General features: G+C 34.6%; 4 protein-coding genes across 7 annotated transcripts in view; all 4 read right to left on the bottom strand.

Moving 5' to 3' along the window:
- On the bottom strand, positions 330-3,798 carry LOC105168153 (non-specific phospholipase C4). The gene is made up of 4 exons (XM_011088109.2): positions 3,054-3,798; positions 2,147-2,559; positions 1,893-2,063; positions 330-843 (listed from the first exon to the last, which is right to left on the bottom strand). The coding sequence occupies exons 1-4, from the start codon at positions 3,677-3,679 to the stop codon at positions 482-484; spliced, it is 1,572 nt and encodes a 523-aa protein (XP_011086411.1). The 5' UTR covers positions 3,680-3,798; the 3' UTR covers positions 330-481.
- LOC105168143 (non-specific phospholipase C3) lies at positions 5,371-9,530 on the bottom strand. The gene is made up of 4 exons (XM_011088095.2): positions 8,784-9,530; positions 6,654-7,063; positions 6,386-6,556; positions 5,371-5,951 (listed from the first exon to the last, which is right to left on the bottom strand). Exons 1-4 carry the CDS (start codon positions 9,395-9,397, stop codon positions 5,608-5,610), a joined length of 1,539 nt encoding a protein of 512 aa, XP_011086397.1. The 5' UTR covers positions 9,398-9,530; the 3' UTR covers positions 5,371-5,607.
- Positions 11,813-13,431, bottom strand: LOC105168134 (RING-H2 finger protein ATL52). Its single transcript, XM_011088086.2, has one exon. The coding sequence runs from the start codon at positions 13,063-13,065 to the stop codon at positions 12,043-12,045; it is 1,023 nt and encodes a 340-aa protein (XP_011086388.1). The 5' UTR covers positions 13,066-13,431; the 3' UTR covers positions 11,813-12,042.
- Positions 16,314-26,512, bottom strand: part of LOC105168103 — a 13,756-nt gene continuing 3,557 nt past the window's right edge. For 3 of the 4 annotated variants that reach the window (XM_011088067.2, XM_020695754.1, XM_020695747.1), the window contains exons 7-20: positions 26,365-26,475; positions 24,827-24,868; positions 24,340-24,453; positions 23,935-24,104; positions 21,663-21,796; positions 21,478-21,587; positions 21,336-21,378; positions 21,114-21,205; positions 20,807-20,855; positions 18,846-18,916; positions 18,221-18,340; positions 17,681-17,769; positions 17,196-17,241; positions 16,314-16,617 (exon numbers count right to left, since the gene is read on the bottom strand). In XM_011088067.2, the coding sequence (XP_011086369.1) occupies positions 16,585-16,617; positions 17,196-17,241; positions 17,681-17,769; positions 18,221-18,340; positions 18,846-18,916; positions 20,807-20,855; positions 21,114-21,205; positions 21,336-21,378; positions 21,478-21,587; positions 21,663-21,796; positions 23,935-24,104; positions 24,340-24,453; positions 24,827-24,868; positions 26,365-26,475 (1,224 nt within the window). In that variant the 3' untranslated portion in view covers positions 16,314-16,584. The remainder of the gene's footprint in view (positions 16,618-17,195; positions 17,242-17,680; positions 17,770-18,220; positions 18,341-18,845; positions 18,917-20,806; positions 20,856-21,113; positions 21,206-21,335; positions 21,379-21,477; positions 21,588-21,662; positions 21,797-23,934; positions 24,105-24,339; positions 24,454-24,826; positions 24,869-26,364; positions 26,476-26,512) is intronic. The other variant, XM_020695758.1, reaches the window with a different exon arrangement.

The following is a 26,512-nucleotide window of genomic DNA, read 5'->3' as shown; positions in this document are numbered from 1 at the left end:
TGTTTACTAGGGGTGCAAGTGTAATTATTTAGAATAAAAGGGTGATTTATATATTTTGACCATTGTATGCACAAAGGGCTATTATAGCGCATAACTTTATGAAACTACAACAAATCATGGAGAAATAATATATCTCGTCCCATAACTTGTGTTCTTTTTACTTTTGATCTTATTGGTTATAAAATTATCACTTTTGGTCCTGTAACTTATGAAAAGTAGTATTTGTGGTCCCATGATACATTTTCGATAGAAATTTAATAGAAAAGACCGTATGAGATAAAAAATACTACTTATTAGAATTTCATAATTAATAGAATCAAAAGTAAAAAGGCCCCTTACGAGACGAAAAGTATTATTTCCTCGACAATGTTGAATATTTCAAAAACTTGCACAACTTATAAACAAATAAACGGAATTTTTGTACAAGAAAGAAGTAAAAATGAATTAAAACCAGCAAACACCCCCAACATTTTATCTTAAATCAATTACCACTGCAAACTATGCACGAAAATAACTTAGAAGCAAAGGATTTAGACTTAGGCGACGGGGCGTCAACAGCAGTGGATGTGGATGAGTCCACTGGTGGTATACAGATGGTGGATCCATCTGCACCATTACGCCTAGCTTTCTCACATTCATCCAAGAATTTCTGGAACGCACCCTTCACATACTCCACTCCATCGGACGCCGTCATGTTTTCGACTAGTTTATGTGGGAAGCCCTCCTTCCTATGGTCTCCGCACAATGATGCTGCCATTTGCACCAACTCCTCTTGGAATTCACTCAGTTTTGCTTCGTCTTTGGCCTCATCCTCCCGCAACTTCACCGGCTCCGGTAGAGTTTCTGCATCAGATACATTATCTTGTTGTTATAATATTAAGGGTTAAGTACACTTTGCACCCCTGAAACTTTGTATAAAGTGCATTTACACCCCTAAACTATAAAACGTAACAAAATGACCCCTCATGATATACACTAACTTTTTATGACGACAATATTTCTATTACAATCATTCTCCAAAATATAATCTCAATTATTATAAATTTTTTTATTTAAAATAAATACTATCCGAAATTTATAATTTTTATACGGAGTATAGAATCTGTATAAACTCTATAAATTTACAATTCTTATATTTTTTACACAACTAATAAAAAATTTACATAATTTTTGCCTGTGTTGCTATATATAATGATTTTTTAAAAAAATACAAGTTTAAAATATTACATCGAACATATAAATACTGTAAAATGTGCAAATCTATAATGTAATCAATATATAATATTCTAGATTTCTTTAAGTAATGACTTGACATATTTTTATTATGGGGACATGTAATTGAATAAAAAATTATAAGTTATATATATAACATATTTTTTCTATAACATTATATGCTTTATGTATTGACACGTATTCACATGTACTTTTCAATATAATTTATTTACTTTGTAAAATATATTTTCATATATTGAGCTTATAATATTTATTGTGTTCCATAATTTATAAAAAAATATAAATAATAAATATTATTTTTAAAATAAAATATGTATAAAATTTTAAATTATTAAAAATAGTTTGGGAGAGATACTTCAATAAAATATACTTTAAGAAGTAGAATAAAAAAATATATGGGTAAGTGAGCAGGGCATTATTGTCTTATCAATGTCAAATTATTTTGTTAGGGGTGTTTTTGTTATCTTTCATACTTTAGCAATGTAAATGAGAGAAAATGCATAGTATATTTAACCCTAGAATTAATAAAACATAATAGGGTCATTTTAATTTGACCCAATCGATAGAATCTGTACTAATCAAATGACAAGTAATTAAATTTTTTATTTTATTTTTGTTGGTAGGTTTGGGGCTAAGGCTGAGTGAGGGGGTGGGTCTACCTGGGCAATCAGTCCTGGGACTTTTTCTGCTTATCACCGTCTCAAAAGTGCCAGCCCATGCATCGCGCTTAGTTAAAAATTCCTTCAAATTGAAGATTTTTTTAATAGTTGCAGGTATCGACGAGTGTTCAAATTCAGATGTAGGATGTGGTCCCGATGGTCCATGTAGAACTGCATAATCACCAGCATTCAGTCATAAATGATTAATATATAGTAATATTTAAAAATCCAGACCAAATTAACATCCTAATTACCCGCTCCTTTCTCAATCCACGGAGATATCATGATGGTTGGAACCCTAACACCCAACCGATCAAACCGGAAATTGTAAGGCTCAGGACCCACAATCCCATCCGGGCTGGGAACTCCGGTGACCGGAGTTGGGACATGGTCAAAGAATCCACCGTGTTCATCATAAATGATAATGAACAGCATTTCATTCCATTGAGGACTAGACCTCAATGCTTCATAGACTTTCTTGACAAATTTCTGGCCTTCAAAGACATCATGAGACGGGTGATCGTCGTTCCCGGGCAATAATTTCAGGTCGAAATAACGTTGTTCGACCACCACATAGTTAGGTAACTTTCCTTCCTTGCAGTGCCTCTTGAAATGAAGATCAAACTGGTGGAAATTGTTTAATACGTACTTCAATTTTCTCAGGTTCCTGCCAAGAAAACCAAATTTTTCCAACCAAACCATGTCTTAATTAGTGGCCTAGCTAGAAGTTTGATCCCAAATATATACGTATGTATGTAAAAATTCATATTATCTATACACTTTTAAAAAATATATATATTTATTCGAGCGACATATATATAATATAAATATAGGGAAGTGCGGACCCTCAACAGTGGATTAGTGTTTCATTTCATACATACGTATTACACAATATCCAAAAACATATTTTCATCTCATATATATATATATATTTGTATTATACAATCCAAAAATTGAAATGACTAGTATATCCAAAAACATAGTTTATAATGTATATAAAATATGTTTTTGGATATACTAGTTGTTTTGATTTTTTGAAGAAAAATAAAACTAATTAAAATTAGATAACTAAAAAATATTTTTAAAGAAATTAATGATTGCTTTTTTCTATTATTCTTTTTCTTCTGACAGAGAAATTAATGATTGATTGATCACCATTACTTGTAGAAAAGTGTGGCTGGAGGGTACTGATAGTATATGCCAAAGGTACAACCCGCTTCTTCTAAGGATTCAAATATAGTCTTCTGAGGGTACCCTTCGATCAACAGCTTACGGTCATTGCTCGTAGCGCCGTAGGAGGTGCCGGAATGCACAAACAACCTGTTCGGCTGCGTCGACGCCGGCACCGCCGCGAACCACCGGTCACATACGGCGAACTCTGTGACCAGCTCCCTGTAAACGGGTATGGCCTCGGGTTTGAACCCGTTCATGACCGTATCCGACATCCCATTTCTTTTCCTCTCCGCATTCTGAGCGAACCCTTGCATGTTGGGCTCTTTGGCGGCTGAGTCTTGGCTCCATGGAACACCAAATATTTGCTCGAAGATGTCCTGGATGGAGTGTCCCGGATCCGGGTCCACGTAGAGCGACCCGTCACCATAGAAAACCCGCTTCGAGGTAGGGTCTGCGGTGGACAGTGGGTTTGATTCGGATCCTGTGACGCCGTCGATTTCTGGGTTTAGGGTTTTCATCCAACCCAACATGTGATCGAAGGAGCGGTTTTCTTGGACTAGGACAACTACTGTTTTGATGGGGAAATTAGGGTTTGAGGTTGTCTCTGAAGCCATTGTTTTGATCCTTGATTCTTTCTTGTTTCGGGGTTTTGTGTTGGTGGAGATGATTTTTGGGGTTGTTAGGTTTGTTGGGGTACTTTGCTTATAAGCTTGTTTATAGGGATAGTTTTGATCTTGGAAAAAACTTACGTATAAATATATATATCTATATACCAAGTTAGAGAATATTTTGGTTCATTTCTCACGTCTAATTAACGCTTGCTTATAGGTAACGAGCACTAATTTTGATACCCACGATCAATGTATGTGTTTAGATTTATTTTCTATGGGATTTTCCGAAAATTTATCTTGTCGTTGTTACTTGTGTAACTGAATAATTTGTGCAAGGGAAGGTTTGATGTCGACAAGTATTGTCCTATAAGAATGTACGTACGCATGACCCTATCAAATTTAATTTAATTAATGAAATTGGGATCTTATAACTGTTAAGTTGATTAACATAAACTGTTCGTAATTGAAAATATTGGATTTGATCGAAATTTTTCCCAAATTAAATAATTGAAAGATTGATCCAACACAAATATTTGGGGCTTTTTCTTTTTCTTCTTCGTTCCTTAAATTCGTATATAGTATTTCATTTTAATGCACTAGTTGATTTTATTATATAGTAATGCATATGCATGCAACTTAGGTGATCTTTAAAGTTTTGGTAATTTTTTAAATATTTTTGTTATTTGATCATTTAGAGTAGTATTTTAATCCAATATTTTTTTAATTTTCATGATTTCAATCATTTTTTCATTCACCGATGGAGGTGAACTCCGGTGAAAAGAAGATTGAAATTACGAAAATTAAAAAGATGCAGGATCAAAACATTATTTTGGAAAGGTAAAGGACGAAAACATCAAATGATCTAAATTATGAAATTAAAATAAAATGTAATTATATATATATATATGATAAATCCAGGCATTATACAGATTGAATGTGGACTATAATTATGCGGATGAATAAAAGCATATACTAAGCGTGTGAAATACATCTGACAACGAAAAAGGGGGCCAATAATCATCACCATTTTCACTTTAATTATTTCCACATTTTTCTCAATAAGGAAAAAGAAGCATTCAATATTGTAATGTCCGCACTGAATTGCTTATATTGAAATAATGGTATGGAGACATTTTATTCAAATAATATAAAGTCAATGTTGTACAAACCAAGATGCATTTTTTAAATTAAGGATATGGAATTATATATATATATATATATTAGTAATGTAAATATATATAGTGATCGTTGTATTCTCCGCGTTGTTCCTTCAAAATTAACGAAAGACATGATATTTCTTGTGCGCCACAACCAAACCGCTGTTGTCTGGATCCATGTAACTTATAATATGGAAAATTGTGGGCATTATTATTTTTCGTAAGGGATGTATACTTAGGAGTTTGGAATATTCTGTTCTAGAAGGGTCATTATTCTATATGTTTAATATTAAAAAATATTACATACCGCTTGCATCTCGTAAATTGATTTTTTTTTAAATATTATTTTATTTTATGCTTCATTCAATATATACATAATAAGTTATTCTCTAAATAAATTATATAGTATTATTTTCATATATATGACATTGTATATTAAATAGAGTAGAAGATGGAAAGTTGGGAAGGTTCGTCTACTTAATTACACGTAGAAATTGTAACTCAATCTAATTTGACGAGATCTAACCAATTATATAATAAATGTATTGTTTCAGAAAAATTATTAATTATAATATAAGTGTATTACATTTATGATACGATTGATTTGATCAATCAAACATAATTTATATTAAAAAAAATTCAGATGCGACGTTCATCATTGTACAAATTAAGAAATTGCACGTGCAGATTCTCGCATCAGATCGAGAATCCAACAAATACAAGACATACAACAAATTCCAAACTGCCTGTCCATGTAGTGAAGAAGGTAGCTAGTTATGCGCCACAAGTCAAGCACGAACATAGTTTTCTTGCAAACGATCTGGAAACACGTCTTTTTGGTTGATGAGGTGCAAGACTGCAGACAATATGGGACTCGTCAGCTCCGTTTCTGATGGCATTGTCGCAATCATCCATGAACTTCTGAAATGCGCCTCCGACATACTCAACCGCCTGCAAGACTTTCATGTCTTGCACTATTCTGTGAGGAAAATGGTCTTGTGCATGCTCCCCTTTCAACACTGCACACAACTGCACCAGCTCTTCTTGAAATTCACTCAGCTTTGCATCTTCATAATTTGCTTCTATTTCCCTCATTTTCACCGGTTCTGGCAGAGACACTGCAACATCGATCATTCATGAACAATCACGACTCTTTGTCCAGAACAGTTGACATTTGCTTATAAAGAAAGGCCTTTTTAGGTTTGTCAATGGATGGGTGGTATCTATTTATTTCAGTGGATCTGGGGTCTAATGTTTATGTAATAATATTGGGTTGGAATTTAGGTAATAATTATCTAATGGGCCTGAATTTGGATATTGTCGCCAATCGACAGGTGTAGGCCTTTTAGATATGGTAAAATTACATAACTACCCCGGCCCCATGATTATGCGAGAAATTAAAATTTCCTCATTGTACTAGAGAAGCATCAGTGTAATAAAAAATTCATCCAGAGTGGATGCGTATGATGAAAGTATGATTAATACGAGGTGCATGTTTGTCTAATGTGGCCATAGTTCAGGGGTCATGTATACGTAAATCTGAAAATTTTACCTGGACAATCTGTTCTGGGACTGGTCCTGTTCAAGACACATTCAAACGTGCCTGCCCAAGCGTCACGTTTGGTCAAGAACTCTTTAAGATTGAAAATCTTCTTGACAGTTGCTGGAATTGAGGAATGCTCAAATTCCGAGGTTGGATATGGTCCAGAAGGCCCATGCAGCACTGCATTTTCATCAAATACTATTAGTTATAAATTCTAATATATATTCGAACACAACCACTACAACCTCCTAGTAAAACAGCTAGCATTCTTGCCCACCTGTTCCAGGTTCAATCCAAGGAGACACCAAGATGGCAGGAACCCTAACACCAAGGCCATCAAATTTGAACTTATACGGTTCAGGACCAACGATGTCGTCCGGACTAGGAACCCCCGTGACAGGAGGTGGCACATGATCATAAAATCCCCCATGCTCATCGTATATAATCACGAACAAGATCTCGTTCCACTGAGGACTTGATCTCAAAGCTTCATAGATTTCCTTGACGAATTTCTGACCCTCTGAGATGTCGTGGGGCGGGTGATCATCGTTTCCTGGTACCAGCTTTGTCTCGAAGTATCTTTGTTCTATTACTACATAGTTTGGTAGCTTTCCCTCCTCGCAGTGTCTCTTGAAGTGTAGATCAAACTGGTGGAACTTTCTTATGTACTTCAGTTTTCTCAGGTTTCTGTTTCATTAAACTTGTGTTAGGAAATGCTATTTTTTACATAAATAAAATGTCACAATTGGACCACTAAATCAACCCAAATAAACTTGTGATATTATGTTTCAACTTTTGACAGTGACTTTATATCCGGATTATCTAATCAAGATTCTATTATTAGAATTAATGATAACTACGTACAAGCTTCTCATCATGAGAGTTGTTTAAGTATAAATTACATTAATTTTTTAATTGTTTTTAAATTAGAAAAAACTTTTCTCTAATTATTCGAGTTAAAAAGCATCTTACATTAACCACTAAATTTCTAAATGATCTTTCTATTTATTAATTATTGGAGTAAACTATAATGATTTACATGAAGAATTAATGCAATTACTAATTATATATACTACTACCCTTATGAAATTACAATGAACAAATTATTTGTAATTTAGAGATAGTATTTTGGTCCTATACAAATATTTTTTCTTAATCTATTTCTGTAACTTGAAATTTAATTAGGTCGTTCGCAAGTCAAATCACATGCAATTTTTTGGTTCAATTAGCCAAAAAATATTAAAATTGTCATTTAAAGTTACCGAACTAAACTGTTAAAATCAATTTGTGTATAACTAAAAATATCCCCCGACATAAATTATAGAACTGAAAACTACATTTTTTCCCTCATAAATGACCCCTCTTAATTTTTCCTATTAAAAAGATTGCAATTACCTTCCTTCCAGAATTAGATACGTATAGAAAAATTATGTTTGATGTTTCTAAAATAAAGTATCATTGCCAAATTTAATGGGGTGATAAGTAATATTGTAAATATGGAAAGGAAATTTTGATAATTTCAAAATTAAAAGGGGTATACATACCCAATAATATACTAATATTAAAAAAAATTCTCATAATTGAATAATGAGGGTAGAGAGTTGATGAAAAGTCTTGATATTACACACAAAGACCAAAATAGAAAAAGAAAAGTAAAAGCCATCAGAGAGTCATGATTGATGGCTTTGAATTGAATATTATATACAGTAAAAGTTTGCATAAAAAATACATGGTGGGCTTGTGAGTTGTGACAACTTGGAGCATATATATATATATATATGTATATAATCTGTGGGCTCAATTAACTTAATTAAATAGGATTAAAGGTGTTGGTGCATCACTAATATAATTGCTTTTAACTAATCACTATTTTTAATCAAATAAATTAAGCATGGTGCAAACTGCATATAGATAAAGCTTGTCCACATCTTCCTCAATGGCCCAATCATGCATCATATCCTTAATTACAATTATTATGTGAAACGGAAGACTAACATACAATTTTAAATATTATAGTTTTTCACCTAATCAATAAGATATTATTAAAGAATCCCATTAAAAGTTTAAAAGAAAATCAAATAAATTTATAAATCCTTATCATCGTATTTTCGAAAGTTATAAGCTACTTTTATGAAAAATTTGCCAAATATTTTGTAATATTTTATGACCTTTCACTAATTTTACAAGATATGATAGTAAATGAACTTACAAACTTATCCAGACACTATCATAAATATTGATTGAATTTTTTATTGTAATTCATGTGGTATTTTTATGTTTTGAATCCAGACAAAGCAAAAAATGAGCAAGACAACAAGTAAATATGAAAGAAATCATATTCCGGAGCCAAGAATGCAACTTCTGTTTTTCTCCCCCAAATTAGTAAAAACGAAAGATGAAAGAGTACCTGTAGAAGAGAGTGGAAGGCGGGTACTGATAGTAAATCCCGAACTCGAACCCGCCCTCCTCCACCGACTCAAAGATGGTCTTCTGCGGATACCCTTCCACCAGCATTTTCGTGTCGTTCGCTGTCGCCCCGTACGATGTTCCCGAGTGTATGAAAAGCCTGTTTGGCTGCGTCAGAGTGGGAGCCGACGAGAACCACCGATCGCAAACTGCAAACTCTTGCACCAGCTCTTTGTAAACCGGCACTGATTCGGGCCTGAATCCGTTCATCACTATGTTGGCCATTCCTTTCTGTATACTTTCTGCTTGCTGAGCAAAACCTTCCATCGTCGGAGACAGGTTGTGGCCTGAAGCCGAGGCCTGGTCCCATGGAACGCCGTAGATTTGCTCGTATGTTGCTTCGAATGAGTGGCCGGGATCAGGCTCCACGAACCCTGATTTGTCGCTGTAGTGAATGCGTTCTGAGGTGGATATAGGGTTCGATTCTTTCCCAGTCACGCCGTCGATATCGGGGTTGATGGACTTCATCCATCCTAGGACGTGATCGAATGATCGGTTTTCTTGGACTAGGACCACCACTGTCTTGATGGGGTATTCTGTAGTGTTCTCAGGCATTTTTGCTGGTCTGTTTGACGGTTCTTGCAGAGTGGATGATATAGAGGTTGACAAGAGAGAGAGAGGGTTGGAAACAAAGACTTGAAACTCAAATTGCAGTGCTGTTCCTTTTGGACTTATTAATGGATATGTGATTCTCTATTTAAATAACAGTGTATGTATATACATATAGTAATTTATTCTAGCCATATTAGAGAAGAATATTTACAATTTTTAAGTCATAAGAAAAGCGTGTTATCAACTTCTGTTTCTCGATTGGGAGCCAAGATTTTCGCAATTATCTCACAATTTTCAATCTGATTCAGTGGGAATTTACAGTGTGCTATTACAGGAAAACAGGATGTTGATGTTGTTTCCTTCTTGATGTTGATACTTCAGCATGTGATCGCGGATTGAATTTTCAATTGCAAGTCTGTGAAGTTACGCTTATAGGATGCAAGAAAATGTTCCGTCGTCAGTCAGCAATATCTGAACGATCGATGGGTCGACAACTCTTGTTGGATGCTAACCATGTTATGTTTAACATGAAAAGCGTTTTTGCATTTATTCAAGAAAAGAACCCTCGTGTTTTCTTGAAAGAAAGAAACTGAGGCAGACAACGCATTGCTTCTTTTTAAGACAAGACCAGGCCTTGCTTCTTTACCACCCTTCTTGTAATGTAAACTCTAGGTGGCCCGATGAGTTGTGGATCCGAGCCAGGCACATTTTCTCTAAATGGGCTGTGGTTGATCTCATTGGATTACGCCCATGACTCTGTAGCCCGACGCCCGTCTCGTCTCTTGAGGTGGTTTCTTAGCCGAAATTGGTTAGCATCAGGGTTGCAAAGTCTCCAGTAGTCATCAGTGCTATGAGAATTAGGGAGAGTTTTAGGACAGAAATTTCATCCTTTGTTCTTTCTATGTTGCACCATTGTGGACAATATGAGCTGCAAGTTCCTTTAGAACAGTCTTTGTAAGCATCATTAGGTGTTCAAATGTTTGGGTTGCCCTGTCCCTGAGAAGTCATGCCCGAATCTTTGCAACGAGGGCCGAAGCAATATTTTTGTATGAAACAGGAAAGCTCTCTTTTCTGGGGGCATGAAACACAATAAATGACAGGAAATCACATAAATACCTCAGAGGTTTGTGAAAATTGTAGAAAAATCTCTTAATTTTGAAAATCACATTAACTCTCAACCGGATGGCCAGAGGGAAAATTGCAGCCTAAAACATAAGTAGGAGTATAATATAAGCAATATCGCCGTTCTTGGTATATCATCGTCTTATCAAGTCGAAAAACTCAAGAAAATTTGTGTTTCCACCCAAGTAGCATGCAGGGCAGGAACTTCAGCTTTAGCTAACAATCGGCTAAATTTTATCCTGTTTAATACCATGCATGATGCAACAACCAGATAGATGCTAAAGAACAAGTCAGACATCGCGACTTCTACCTCTGCACAAACTCAGACAACCTTAAGATATACATGCTCGTATTAGGAAACATAATGTGATCAATTAGGTACGATTGTCAAATTTGCTTGCTCAGTTGGTTTAAGTGTGAAAACCATGGTTGATAGTTACATGTAACCTTACATCAGTATCGATGCAGCTCTTTGCCTAACTCTGTTGAGAAAGGACCAGAGGTTTGTGAGCATCAGAAGACGAGTCTTGCTATAACCTAATCAACTAGTATAGAACAAGAAGGAATGCAGCCACATGATCCGGATATTCTATAAGCTTCAGAACAAATAGAGGATTTATACTGAAATAAGAACTTTCCCTCATATTTCATATAGTATTATATCAAACTTTAGGTAACTTCATTTCTTGTATATTTCTAAAATAACATAACTACCCGTATAAGCATCAAACAATTCGAGGAAGAGAAGTCGCAAGAAACTTTTGATGCAAATCATGCTATTAGAAAGCTTCATACCATGACTCGCGTATTTTGGAGGAAAAATAAAGGGAAAACTAAAAAAGCAACCAGCATGTTGATCTTTTGTATAAACTTGAAAGCATACACAAAACAAGAAATGAGCTGATTTCCAGGGCTCATCTTATTGGACAAAACTCATACAATTTGGGAATCTTTAACAAAAACTTTCTTGAATATACATAGCATGACTATCTGTCAGGAAAACATGAACTAGCTCTTCGCATCAAAAGGAAAAAGAAGCAAGAAGAATGCCCTACAGCCGGTGAGATGCACCCATTTCACGCACTCATGTGACTGGAAATATTATGAGCCAAAGAGTTTATAATATAGTCGATTATAGCTCGAAATGAACTTCACAGCAGAATGAAACTTGCAAGAAGCCAAGAACAATGCTCTGTGACTATATAGCTCTGGAGGGGTATATATGCATACATGATAACTCATGGAACCAACAAATTACCAGAGAAGACAACAATTTAAAGCATTGATGTATATGGATAAATAAATAATAGTTTCAAATTTCATATTGTGTTCAATCCCATTTAGCATCAAACCTCGAAAAATCAAAGAGTAACTGTATATTCCATTGCTACTTTGCTGTGAATCTGAAAAATATTCGAGTAAAATTTGGCGTCTGCCAGCCAATTGCACAATTCAGTTCAATGTGGCAGCCTCTCATTTTTGTTGGTAAAGTTTGTATCTTTTTCCCAAAGATCTTCAGTATATTATCAACTGGGAAGTATAGAATTCTTGCCTTTATCATGGACTGTGAACATGAATCTGCTTGCAGAAGTAGACCTCTTCATTGCAGCAGGACTCCTGAGTAATCCACCATCCCTGCTTTCTTCCACACCAAACCCCTTTGAAGAACCAATTCCCCTCCAAAGATGATCACTCTCCACTTGTACGTATTCATCAATTTCTTCAAATTTCAGGATATCCGAAACCAAAAGCTGTCTATGGGACGGAAATGCAGCTAAAGAAACCGATCTCGCAAATTCCCCGACTCCCTCTTGATCATTTCCTGCACTCTGATTCCTTGAATCCTCTGTATTCCTAACTACAACCATATGTTCATTACAATCCCTTTCTTGATCATCCACCACCAAGACCAAGTCATCGGGCGGGTGAACTTCATAAGCACTCGTGTTAAGAGCCGATGAAGTTTGAGAACTAGGCACCGGGGGAGGCGCAGGCTGAGCTAAAATGACAACATTAGCGCGACACATCGGGCAACTCGACTGCGATTTCAGCCAAGTGTCAATGCAAGGTAGGTGAAAAGCGTGGCTGCACTTAGGCAGAAGCCTCAAGTGCTCATTTTCTTGGAACTCACTAAGACAAACAGCGCATTCAGTTCCTTCAATCAAGCCATCGCCTTTCTTATACTTGCAAACAGTAATAGTCTTAATCAGGGCCTCATCCAATCCAGCTGATCCAACCTGCAAGTGATCCTGACCCGATTCTTCCCGATTTTCTTCACTTTCTACATTCGTGCTGCTACTATAACTCCTCCTCTTGCAGTACCTTGTGACAATAGTATAGTAGCTGACCAGAAGGAAAGCGCTGGCGAGCACGCCGATGATGGCTATGATGAGAGGGGAAAAAGGGGCGCCCGAATCATCATCCGACGGCGGCGGAGGGGGAAAGATCAAGTAGCAAAACTGTGGGCAGTATATACTACAAATACCTTGCGAGCAATCCCTGTAATTATCATAAGGTGCAAATGGATTTTGATTCCCGACAGAGCCCATCTCTAAAAACCTCCGTGGTTGCTCAAATTTGCCAACAACCTACGCAGAGCTCACCATTTCATCCAAGAAAACTCCGGGGTTGTAAGATTGGAGTGGAGTTAGAGAGGAGAGTGAGGGCAAGAGAGCTTAGAAGTGAAGGAAGCAAAAGCAAAAGAGAATGCGAAAGTTGAATTGAAGCTGTTACATCCTCTTTTTCCCCGCAAGAAATTCCTTATTTTTTAACATCAAGAATCAAATGCTTTTTCAGACACCAATTTGTTTGCACAACTGATGTTATGAAATGAAACCCCACAAGAGTAAAATCCTGTGTAATGAGATCAGGCAGCAGAATATTATTGTTCAAAGTCTTGATTTTTGTCATCTAAGGACACAGTGTTAAGTATGTATGTATATATGTATGGTCCTCATCTACTTTTCTTTCTTTTCTAGTGGCTTTACTTTAAAATCTTTCTTTATATTTCCATACATAAACATATGATTACTGTTCATACGTAGGACCTACGCATCACCGAAAACGATGTTTCAAGAACAACTAGCGTCAGAACTACTCCAGTCTCCGGACTATAATTAAGAACCATCTCTCAAATAAATGGACTTAGGTATCCGTGACTTCCATCATTAATGTAAACCAGAGAAAAAGAAAAATCCTCAAAGCTTGTAAATTATTTATACAAATTAATAAGTTGTGGCTGTACAACCTCTACAAATACTATTTAAATAAACTTATCAATAAAAATACGAATCAAAATTCAAAAAAATAATAGAGAAATAGAAAGTTAGATGGAAATAAATAATAAATTAAATATTAAAAAAATAGACGGAAAATGCAAGAGACGTCATATTACATAGGTGATCTCTATTAATATATAGTATAAATATCTACAAATTACTCGTCAATACACTTGAATTTCATTTGATTAACAACCACACAATTGAACTTGATCGAGCAAATTACTTTGTCAACATCCTCCAATAAATTTTAACCTGATATCGAGAATTGGTGAGAAATAAAATAATATTTTATACTTACCTACCACAAATACCATAATGATAGTAGTATATGTACCCCTTGCTTTTATCTTAGAAACGGAGGAAAAAATGAGGTCAAGATCTATTTCAATTCACTGAATAACATCCCCAAGCAATAAAATTATCATTTTGGTCTATTTCGCTTTGTGCCACATCAGCATCGGACTATAAATATATCAAGAATGACGGGTTGGGTTTGTTTTAAATTTTTTGGTATTGAATAGACGATCAAAAGAATTGATATGTATTATATGTATAGTTCAGCATTTTTTAATTTATTATTTAAATAAAAGGATAAAATATAAAAAGCATTGAAAAAGCACACTTGTTTATATCTCTTCCAAAATTAAATATATATGTATATATATATATTAAAAGTAGAATCAAATAAAGCCAATCTTTTTTAAGAAAAGAATGACATAATGTCGGTTGAGTCAATTTGAGAGTAGAGTCCAAAGTGAGAGTAGAATGTGTGGACTGCAACACATCTTGCGGAAGAACAGAACCCTCGAAAGTAAACAGTGGGTTGCCCCCACCCTAGACCGCGACGGGACAAAGAAACGCCAATCCAACCAGCGACATCTGCTCTCTCTCTCTCGAAATTTTTTAAACCACGACTTGAGAAGCAGGTGGAATCTAGAGTAGTAAGGTGAGAATATAATAGGAAAAAAAAAAACAGCACATTTGTGTATTAATAGTTTGTTTGTTTATCCAAAAAATTCTTACTCCTATCAAAAATGTTATTATAATTTTTTATTGATTAGCTATTCAAAATATTTTATAATCTGGACAGGGTCTTAGTTAAATTCAATCTAATCTGGAACTGCCCATTTATATATATATATATATAATTTTCCTAGTTTGTTATACCTTCCAAGAGTTGAGAAAAGCAGTGTTGATTAAAAAAAGAGTAATACTTGTACTTTACTAAAAGTGGTCCAATTACTTAAAAAAACCATGTCCGAAACTGTTGTGGTTGTTAGGTTTGGACAGTGAAGAAATTAAACCTCAAACTCCCATCATTAACAAGTTGAATATCATTAATATTCTTGCTCTCCAATCATTATGCCTATTTAATTAATATTGACTTCTCCTTCCCAATTATGCCTCCATTTTTAGGTGCATTTCTTGCTGTACTTTCTATTTCAAATTTTATTGCATCTTTTATTTGTTTAATATATATACGTTATGTGTATAAAATATTTTTTTTAAATAAAACATATCACATATTCTTTGCAACTTGGTGTGGAAATAGAAGATGTAAAAAAAAAATATTAAAGTAAAAAATCTGATTCACCGCTCCAGAGCATTTAAACAGTTTAGATGAAATGAATCCGAGATGAATTTCGACGTCCTTTTTAGATTCATTTCGAATCATATTGCATCTTTTATTCATTTAATATATACACAACGTATGACATCATATATTTATTTATATCTATACTAGTATAAAGAGAGGAAAAAAAAAAGAACATTCCCGCAGTTACAGATGGTGATTAATGACACCGTTGTACTAATTTTTTTTAAAATAAAAAGTATCATTCGTAATAAAATAACTAACTTATTCAAGTTTTCAAAATTTTATATTAATTGATGAAGTATTATTTTTTTTTCTTTCTTTTTTTTATTGATGTAATGTACTAATTCTTATATTTTACTCTTATTTATAATATACTTTAAAACGTGAAAGATTATTTGCTAATGCATATAAGAACGGCGTGCCACAACAACTAATTTAAAGAAAAATTATACATATAAGATAGACATGTTAAATAGAATAAAAAAAATATATTTGCCAAAAAACATAGAATAAAAAATATAACAAAATATAAAATAAAAAATTGAATTCCGTGTTATAGACCTATGAATGTCAAAATTTTGACAGCATATTTTTTGGGTAATTTCTTTTAAAAAATACGGGTGAATAATAAATCATTTATATATATTAGAGGCGGCATTTGTAAATATTAAGATTATTATTTTTTCAAATAATAATAAAAAAAGAAATACATATAATTTGTTTTATTGTCACTTACAAAACTATCTTTTGATTTATTGAAAGTTGAAAATGATAATACAAAAATGTTAATTAGCATAATTTATTGTAATAACTTATTTCAAAAAGTGCACACATGATTAACTACTGAAATAAAAAAAAAAATTAAATGATTAAATAGAACTGTACAGGATAAGACTGTTGTGAAAAAGCGTGGTTTAGAAGGTTATCAATGACATGGTATAGAGTCAAAATTGAGATGCAAATCCTACCAAAATGCCCAACCTTGCACATATTACATGGCATGCGATCAAGAATAAAGCTGTACAACTACACTGCTACAACAAAACATAATACAACCCGGAAACGGAAATGCACTATATTTGGCTACTTATTCTCAACTGTATGGCAGAAACTGTAGGGTATCTCTATTCCAAGAAAGAATGAAGAATCGCTATAAACACTGCACCTACAAGATGAAGGCGATGACTCGATCATGCTTTACCCTTCCTCTTCTCGTCCGAAGCCTGCTTCAATTCGGAAAGAATTAAAGGGAACGTTCAAATGGGGAAAATAAACAGATATTCAATATCTACGGTTCCATCATACGACCAAACGATAAGACATAAGTGAAATAACGTCGCAGCACAGGTCATCTGTGCGAAATCACAGAACACATAGTAGGCTTAATATCAAGAAGTTGACGAGCGACTAATTCTTAAAATAAAACTCACGAGGCATAAAGTGATTTGAGTAGACATAGACAAGACTATGACATTAAAATGCCCTTATCTAATGTTTCGAAGCAACCCCTCCCCAACAATGCTCGCTATCAACTCCTCGAATTTTCAGTCCCACCAATGGGATAATGCCAAGTGCACTAGAATGAAATTAAAAAAGAGTGAATAAAATTGAATAAATAGTCTGCCGCTGTTTCTAGAATGATATCCACAAAAAGAGTTGAACTCCCGAATCACAGAGTCTGCCGGATTTATTTCCTTCAAGCATAATCAATTCTTAATGGCAGCAAGAAATAAAAAGGGGAAAAATTCTCATAGAACCCGTCGAAGTGCATCGAGTAATAGATATATGCAGGAAAGAGTACCTTGCCCTGGAAGATTCTCATCGTCAGCACAAGTGTATCTCGCATTCTACGTGCAAGGTAAGAAAGCATCTTGTTAGACATATCAGAGAACTCTGAACTTGGAGCCAAATTCAATTTCTGAAAATGTGTTGCTTGAATCTATACACATAAGGTTGCTATAGCAATTGCTAGCTTCATCTATTATTTAGTTTTTCTATAGGTTTATTAAGTAATCATTTTCTGTGGAAGAAACGAGAACATGATTCCATCAGTTACCATTGCACAATCAAGAAAACCAATGTTAAGCACAAGACAGACAGAGAGAAAATTTTCCAGAAAATATAGGTAGTTCGGGGTTCTAAGTGTTAATCTAAGAGGAAACTAAGGCGGGGATGTGGCTTTTCCATTACATCATTAAGAAACAGAATCCGAACAAGTATAAAACAGTAAGAGGAGGTAGCGATAACAAAGATGCAGATGTAAGAAGTGAAGAAATGGTGTAATACCTTATGTCATTATTTGTGCTAAAGGGATATGATGAGCCGTTTGAACATGTCAAGACAAACTGCGCCGAGAGGCCACTTGGTATTTTGATCTGAAAATATAAGTGAAATGAAATATTTAAAAGTGAAAAAAAAGGGTGCAGCCTTTTCCATTACGGTACTCAAAAGTAATTGATTATAGTCTATACTAAGAAAATCTTCCGACCATGCTATAAGATTGCTTTTCATGTTAGCCTTGGTACGTGCAGTTTTTAGCATATCTCTTTTGTATAAACATCCATTTTTGACAGATCTTGGTCGTAAAATCAATAGTTCAGATTAAACAAAAATATCGAAAGAAATGCAAGAAAAGAATCAATTATGCAGCTCCTGAACTACTAAATTGAGGATTTTATTATCGTACAAATAGCAACTTAGCTTAACATGATAAATTCATATTTCAGTTGTTAATGCGTGGATTCCAATCAAAGGCTCAAACTCTTTAGTCTAGCACTTGAAACTTCAAAAGTTTACTTCAGATGGTGATCAAGAGTAGGGGCATACCAACAAGTCTTTAGAATATTTCTCGGAAATTACAACATCCTGGTTTCTCTCAACTTTAACCTGAAAGCCCGACCGCCTCATAAATAGAGTTGCTGGCTCCCAGTTTTCAGAGGAATCTAACTGTCAAATGTTTAAGAAAATTTATAATCAGAACAAAATGTTCGCAAACTTTTAAAGCATGAAACAACCAACCCAATCACTTATAGAATCACAAGAGTCTGTGGATGACAAAATAATTGGCAATCAGGTTTAGACTTATAAGGAAGTGCCATACATACATATCTTTCAGCATGTTATCTGGGATATATGGGAAACGACCAGTTCCAGCGAAAATCTAAACTTCGTCAAAATTAGGATTTTATATCAATGCACTGAAAGATCCCTGACCGACTATAATATATATCATGTGAAGCATAAGGGTCACTCCTACAATAAACTCAGCCATCATGTAGAAAAAATGAAAGTCTTGTGCAGTTGACATATTTCAGGAAACTTTAGCATTTAACTTAACAAAGCAGCATGGCTCAATTCATGAAACACAATTGTTAGAGGTATGAAAGAGAAAAAAAATAGCAAGATTTTGTTAGTAATACAAGGAAAGAAAGAAGACAAACTCAAGACATACAAGAATTAGGACGTTAAATATTGCCAAGCCTTTAGATATATAGGTATCGATCTCCTGTTGCATCTCTTCATCTGCATTTATCATACAACTCATAAGAAACACATAAAGCAGGAGAATTATCCAAAATTTATCACTGTAAATGTAATCCAAAAGAAGTATGCCTCCTATACTAATAGGAGAAATGATGCACACACTTTTTGCGGTAGGCAAAAGTCTAATCGAAATGCATCTGTATAACACAAGATCACAACTAAACTCAGAGTTGTGTACAGTCTAGCATAAATATATAAAATAAATAACAAGATGTGCTGTCTACTTTCTCCTTCAAACAGAACCCCAATGCATGTAAGTAGTTGACATGTATGCAGTCGTTCCTCGAAAATATGTTGAAACAATCATTTTACATTGTACCACAGCTGAGACTAGGTCCCTTTACACCCTTAGCTGTTGAACAGTTGTCATTAAAATAGTTGTGCAAGAATTTCCTCCAAGTAACTTTGTATCTAAAAAAGATGAAAGCTTGTATCATACCAAACTTACGGTGTTGTAGGAATGCGGTTTCCAAGTAACTTTCCAATGTGAATTAGATTTTTAGGAACTGCGAGATATTGACTAATCAACCTCAGAGGAATTCAAACACCTTAAAGTTACAAGTTTTCAGGGGAACAGGACGTTCTCGTTCTCAGAGTTATCACGTCTCCTTTGTAGGATTGTCTCATCAGGGCCAACTTAAAGTCCGAATTAACCACTTATTTATATATACTATTTTACATTTCCATATAGGGTTAATTACACTTAGACCCCTCCTAAAAATGTGAAATTACACTTTCCCCAAAGAAGTTTCCAAATTACACTTAAGCCCCTTCAAAAATTCAGTATTTACACATGACCCCCTTCGTTGACCCCCTTCGGTTAGGGTTTGGATGGGAAATGTTGACATCAACACAAAAAATTGCATAAATTTTTAATTTTTCCACTAATTTTACATTCCCATGTATATTTTCGTACTTGGGATAAATATAATATATATATATATATATATGTGGAGTGAGGTTAACATTATGACAGTTTTTCCTTATAAGTTCAAAATTATTACATGAGAATATTTAGGGGTAAAATTCAAAATTTATGTTATTTTTTTGACTAACGTTGATATTTTTTGTCCAAACCCTTGTAAAATAATGGGTCAAGTGTAAACAGTGAATTTTCGGAGGCGGTGTAAGTGTAATTTTGGAACTATGGGGGAAAGTGTATTTTCGCATTTTTAAAGAGGGTCTAAGTGTAATTAACCCTTTCCATATATAGTAATGAAAATTCGATTAGAATGTAGGACCACCTAACATGGGGGTGATTGGCAAACATGTATTGTCACTCAGATGAATTTGCAGTCAAATATTCTGTTAAATGGAATAGCAGTCAAGATGAACATATCTTAGAGTAAGCTGAGTAGCACATAAAGTTGATAAATTACGGCAATATACAATCAAGTTCTTTGGGAATGTCTAATGTAGGTCGCTAGATTACCAATCAGGAAAAGCAACATACTAACATAGACAAAGAGATTGGTCTAAACTACTATTCGGTCATCCAATCAAAGGGAAACATAAAAGATGGCCTTGATAGAGCACCATAAAATAAAAAGAAAAAAGGGATACACGTGGCTGACCTGAATTAAGCACGGGCATATTTTTGCTAGTTAACTTGAGTAAGGGAACTCATCAAGTTTCAACTGACGACGGAGCACGGAAAGTTGAAAAATTGAAGCTATTTTAGATAGATACAACATACACATGCTTGAACAAGATCGTCAAATATGAGTGAGCTTACAAACTTCCATGACCAGTGTATATCAAACTGTAAACAAGAAATCTACTATACATGGGCATGAAATTATTGCCACAGTATTTTTTAAGATTTCACAGTTTTAAAGGAAAATTCCTATCTCATTAAATTGCACTCACCACATGTAATCTTGTTGTGATCATTGGCAAAGATTCTGACAAGATCACCCTGAAAATGATGCAATACGGTATGTAAATTAGAAATGTAACACAATCGCATAGCAGATAGTGAAAGTTGCATCAATTAGGTAAGTGTCCAAAGAAAAACACAACACTTAAGGAATTGATGATAATTAGCTAAGTACTTAAGCTGATTTCATTTCTCATGTGTTCCTGTTCCTAATGTGTTCTTATATTTAGATATACATTTGAAGATAACACTTAATAGGTCAAATAATTAGTAATAAAGGAAGCAAAACTGTGTTACCTGTCGGCCTTGTTCATCCATTGGAATGCACTCAACAGCAATAAGTTTATCAACATCGTCAGCTGTCACTACATAATCTGGATTTGTGGCTCCTGAGACAGCATCAATAAAGTAGACATATATATTTCGTAAGGAAATATCAACATCATTTGAGCTACAAGTTTAACCCAGCAAACCCAAGAAAATCCAAAGCTCAAACTTAAAACCAATTTATAAGCTTACCTTCGATATACTGCCTTGTGCCATCTGGATAATGGCGAACCCACTTGTATACAGAGCAAAATGATAAAGAAAAGATACAATTTATCAGTAAAAGTAAACCTCGGAAATGTAAATCATTCTATAAGAATACCCTAGTTCATACCTGAAACATGCAGAGAGAAGTTCCACGTACAGGATATCCACAGCCTAAGAGTTTGCATCCTGGTTTAGCATCTCCAGTAATTTGAAAGCCCTCTATTCCAGGTCCATCTTCTGCAGTGGAACTTCTATTATATGTCGCATAGGAACAAGATAAGCCACTTTCTCACGAGATATTACGCGAATTACCTTCTGAATCAAAAGAACCAACCCCATCATGCATCATTGGAGGATGGGAAAATTGATCAGTAGTTCTTTGGTCAGATCCCGAGAAGTACCCATTTCTTTCAGGCATATTCTCCATAAAATGGCCTGCAACATTTCTGTAATTTTAATCGGTCAGCACGAATAGAAGTCTTGATAATGAAACGACAAACTGAGCAGGATGAGTTCTATGAAAAGTCGATGGTTTATATCATCTTTAGCCTGTGATCTATGGCATAAGTGCAAAGATATCATGAATCGGAATATGACATTGAGATGCTGGAAAGTATTTCCTAGCTTCTAATATTGAAAGCAGTAACAAAGTAGAAAAAAGCTACAAGAAGATTCAGTAAGTAATAAATTGTAGGATGTTAAAGCTATGCGGTCCCGGAATTTCCATGCAAGAGACAGTAATTTATTAGGAAGCTACAAGAATCTACAGAATGTTGTTAGTTATTAATCTATACCAACCAGCATTTCCACGACTCATCTTTTTATTGCTTTAAATTTATATATCACACCGATTACATTCTTCAGCATCATAAGTGATCATCTTTTGAGAAATATTAATAGTACTAGGGCAATGAAATGAGGACAACTAAAGCGCGAGGCTTGTTAAGGTAACCTCTAAAATTTTAAGAAAGATGGATGACACACTTAGTGCTTGCAGAATCAATAAATGTACACAATACAACAAGACTTGGTCTCTTCACATTGTAATACTGGTTGGCCGCAGTAGACAAACCATTATCTGGTGATATGGTAAGCAGATCCTACTGGGACAACATTTGTACCGAACAGTATTCGGGAAAGAGCATTAAAAACTAAAGTATTTCCAAAAATCTAAAAATTTTCGAGAATAAATAATTTATTTCAGGTTGTTCTAAATGTCCTATGCCTATTATACAAGGTAATACTTTAATCCTCACCACCATTAAGTAGATAATCAATAATAAACCAAGCTCATGTGAATAACCACTCCATTGAAACAAACAAGTTATAGCCACGAAAATTAGTGGAATATGAAATGTCATGGAACATACAAGCTCAAGGAAAGAAAATGAAATTGATTAACTGCCAAAATACAGTAGACTGGATTTTAAGAAAATAATTATCAAGCCCACTGGCCGAACAGTGAAAAACTTAGGCTAGTCAAGAAACCAGTAAATTCTAGTTACATGATAAAAGCAAACATGTTAGAACTTTCAATGGTAACAATGGTCATAGGAAAGTTCACATAATTTATACAGTGAAAATGCAATCAGGCTCTGAAGAACGTAAAATAGCGTGCACATTTATCCAACTACTGAAAAGAAAAAGGAGTGTGGAGGAAAGGCGAAAACACTTCAAGAATTATCTAAATACAAGAATAACAATTATATGCATGTTTGCATCAGAATTATGAGAATAAAGTAAAAACAATGCACATGGATGCTAAAAATTAGCAAAAGCAACATCGATAAGCATATGTTGCTCAATCAATCCGTGTTTCCATTTTACTGGAGTCACCGATACTAATGAAATTAATGTTGATGGCGGAAATCATTAGGTCAACCAATTTAGTCTTCGAAATTTTGCAATTAAAGCAAATGTGTGAATAAGTCCGCAGCATAGACATATCAGCTGTAAAATCCCCCACCACTTTTGCACCTGTCGTTTTGACGACGCACATTAGTGGCAATGTTTAAGCACACACTTTCTCGTAAATTCTAGAAACAAACCACCATTCACTAGTTATATGAATAACACTCTTAGAATCTTCAGTCACAGTTATTGTATTCAGTTACACTAGAAAAGATCATGCTCCATCTGCCAAACAATTTCAACCATTAACAAGCCTTACAAGCTCCCATAATCATTCAGGTATTACATCTCTACCCGTATCTTCTATGATTATTAACATCAGTAATGAGTTTATAGAAATTTGTGTACTCTATAATTTCTGGACTAAAATCACCAAGTAAATCAGACTATTACTCTTAACCAGGCATAACAAAGCTCCAGGACTTTGTTATGCTGAATAAGGATGCTAGTAACATTACAAGTAAATCAAATCCATTAGTGCTTTAACCAGGCATAACAAAGCGCCAGTACTTAGTTCTGCTGAATAAGTGCTGCGGCCATTAATATATATGAAATCCCTTGGGTTGATACTACTCAAGTTATTTATAATTAAGTCGTACATGAAAAATTCTTGACACTAAACCATGAAACGAGTTTAAACAATCATAAGAACTCCGAAAATTTTCAAGCCAACCTATCAATGTCAGGTATTGTCCTTAGAAGATTCTCATTATTCGCAACACTCCGCGTTAAGCTTCTGACTTGTTTAGGATCATTATCTTGTACATATCTTGACGCATCATCAGCTGATTCCAAATGTTTTCCATCACCATACTGGCTATAGTGAGAAAATCCACGCACACCCTACAGAATGGAGGTCATAAATTAATGATCTTTATTTCGACAAAATATAAACAGAATACGATAGAATGATTAGTACACTGATAATGTGCTCAAGCTAATTTTTCTAAAACACGACCTGACCACAACAAATGAAAAGTAAGCCAGCCCTATCAACTCATTAAAATATAAGTCATGTACAATATCATCTGAAACCTGAATAAGGTGAAGTACCAGAAAATGAAGTTCCAGTAATTACCGTAGAACTGCTTGGAAATTGGCCAATCATTGGACTTAAACCTGGAGCATCTTTATCAACAAAACCATTTCTTGAATTATTTCCAATCATGGAATTCACCTCTGCAAGTCTGGCCTGCATATAAGTTATTCTTAATTTAGAGTAAGTAATGTATAAGAATAGCCAAAAAGGTTTCATGAGTATATGTTTTTGTGGGGCAGTCTGCATTTGCAGTGAATCATTCAGTTTACACATGGATGAGTCAAGTCAAGAAGATGTGATTCCTATAATATACATTCATCAGTGGTCATCTACCTAAAACCATAATGTCTTAATGGTGTACCATACGTCTACTCCTAGATTCATAACAATCCAGTAAATGACAAGGAGAGCAGCAAAAGCAACAAAGAACAAATTTCTGAATGGGGGCTAAGGTACTTCATGCCATTAACAAAAACAAGGTAACACAATGAGTGTGTGAAATAATAAAAAAATGAGACAAGCTTACATGTGAAGTTCTTATCTTCAACTGCAGTTGATCATGTAAATGCTGCAAAAGAATTAGAAGAGCATAACTAATAATTGCAAAAACTTGAGCATAGGCTTCATTAAGAAATTTTTACCACCGAACAGGGTGGTGTGGGGACAACTAAATTTGTAGAGAAAAGGGGGATAAGACCAAAGAGAGAGATTTTATCCGCTTATTGAACAAATATGAAGCTAATGTACAGAAAAAATAATACAACAATCATAACCACGGTTCAATTTCATTGCACCAGACACCACATTCAAGCAAATATAATCACATTTATTTCAGCACCCTTGGCAAAGGTCAAAGTTTCGCCAAACTAGAAGAACTTCTAGTATGAAATTCAAATTTCATTGAACAAAATGGTAACACTGAAACACAAAAGATTAGCTTACACCCTATTGAATTAGAAATCTGATAAAATATGGCAAAGCAGCAGACGATGCAGAAATTTGTTTCCTTTACTATTCTGTAGCAAATTGAAAAATTAACCTTCTGTACAAGCTATGAAAAGATAACACCAGTGAAAGATATTTAAGAGCAATAAGAGGTACCAGAAAGGCCGAAGGGTCACATGAATGAGTAGAAAAGAGGTAATATAAATATTGAGGAAAAGGAACTAATTTCGAAAGAATGTCAAAACCAGGATGAAATATCGGAATCATCTGGCCAGAAAAATGTTTCAAAGGATGACAACCTACTAAACAACTGGCTTTTTATGGCAGTAAACCTGAATTTCCTGTACTCAATATTTCTTTTGCGGGACAAAAGGGGAAAGGAAAAAGAAAATAAAATCTGCCCCACTTCATTTTCAAATTAATTTAGGCATTTTTGTTTTAGCCATTTTAAACCTGCAATACCTCCAATTTCAGGGAAAATGATTCTAGGAAGTATGGATCAGGAGCTGCTATTTCAGTTCCCTTTCCTGTACCCACATTGAGAAAACAGCACTTCCACTCACATCTTCCACCCATTTCCCACTATAACCAGAGTTACTGAAAAACAAAATGAACAGCCTAGTTCTACTTAATAACAAATATTAAGTCCACAATCAATGTTAACATAAAAAAGAAGAGCATGTGGGTGTGCCTCTATCATCTCCATGGAGACATCATGTCCCTGCTATCAATCTCAACGTAGTAAATAAACATCAAAGAGTTCCTGTAAAGTGGCCAATCCTGTGGGATACCAATGAATAAATACTACAGATATTATGTCTTAAAAGGTCAGCTCAGCAACAGGGGCACATTGATGGATGAATAATAAAGAACCCTGGTTAATGTTATTGATTAAGGGCGCAAAGAAGAATAAACAAGGGAATGTTAACAATAGCCAGACACAAAGGAGCTTAACAACAATACAGCCACAAGGAACTAAACATGCAGTTCTCTAGGATCAGAAAGGCAGCTCAATCACAAACTGGAACATGCCAATAAACTCATGCACCAGATTTAAGGTATATATCATAAATGCACAGGTATAGAATTAAGATATCAATAATGTTATAAATTCCACACCTTGATGCTGTCTGTTAGGGCAGAGGCATTAGTAGCATGAGGTAAAGCACCATATTCAGCCAATATTCCTAGCATAGATGATGTAAAGATATGTTTCTCGTCCTCTTCAACCTGCCATGTGAATGCTTATATGAAAAGTCTATCTAGA

Source organism: Sesamum indicum, linkage group LG1 (assembly GCF_000512975.1).
Source record: "Sesamum indicum cultivar Zhongzhi No. 13 linkage group LG1, S_indicum_v1.0, whole genome shotgun sequence".
Taxonomy (NCBI): Eukaryota; Viridiplantae; Streptophyta; class Magnoliopsida; order Lamiales; family Pedaliaceae; genus Sesamum; species Sesamum indicum.
Note: the sequence above shows the minus strand (reverse complement) of the source record. Positions and strands in the feature narration are given on the sequence as shown.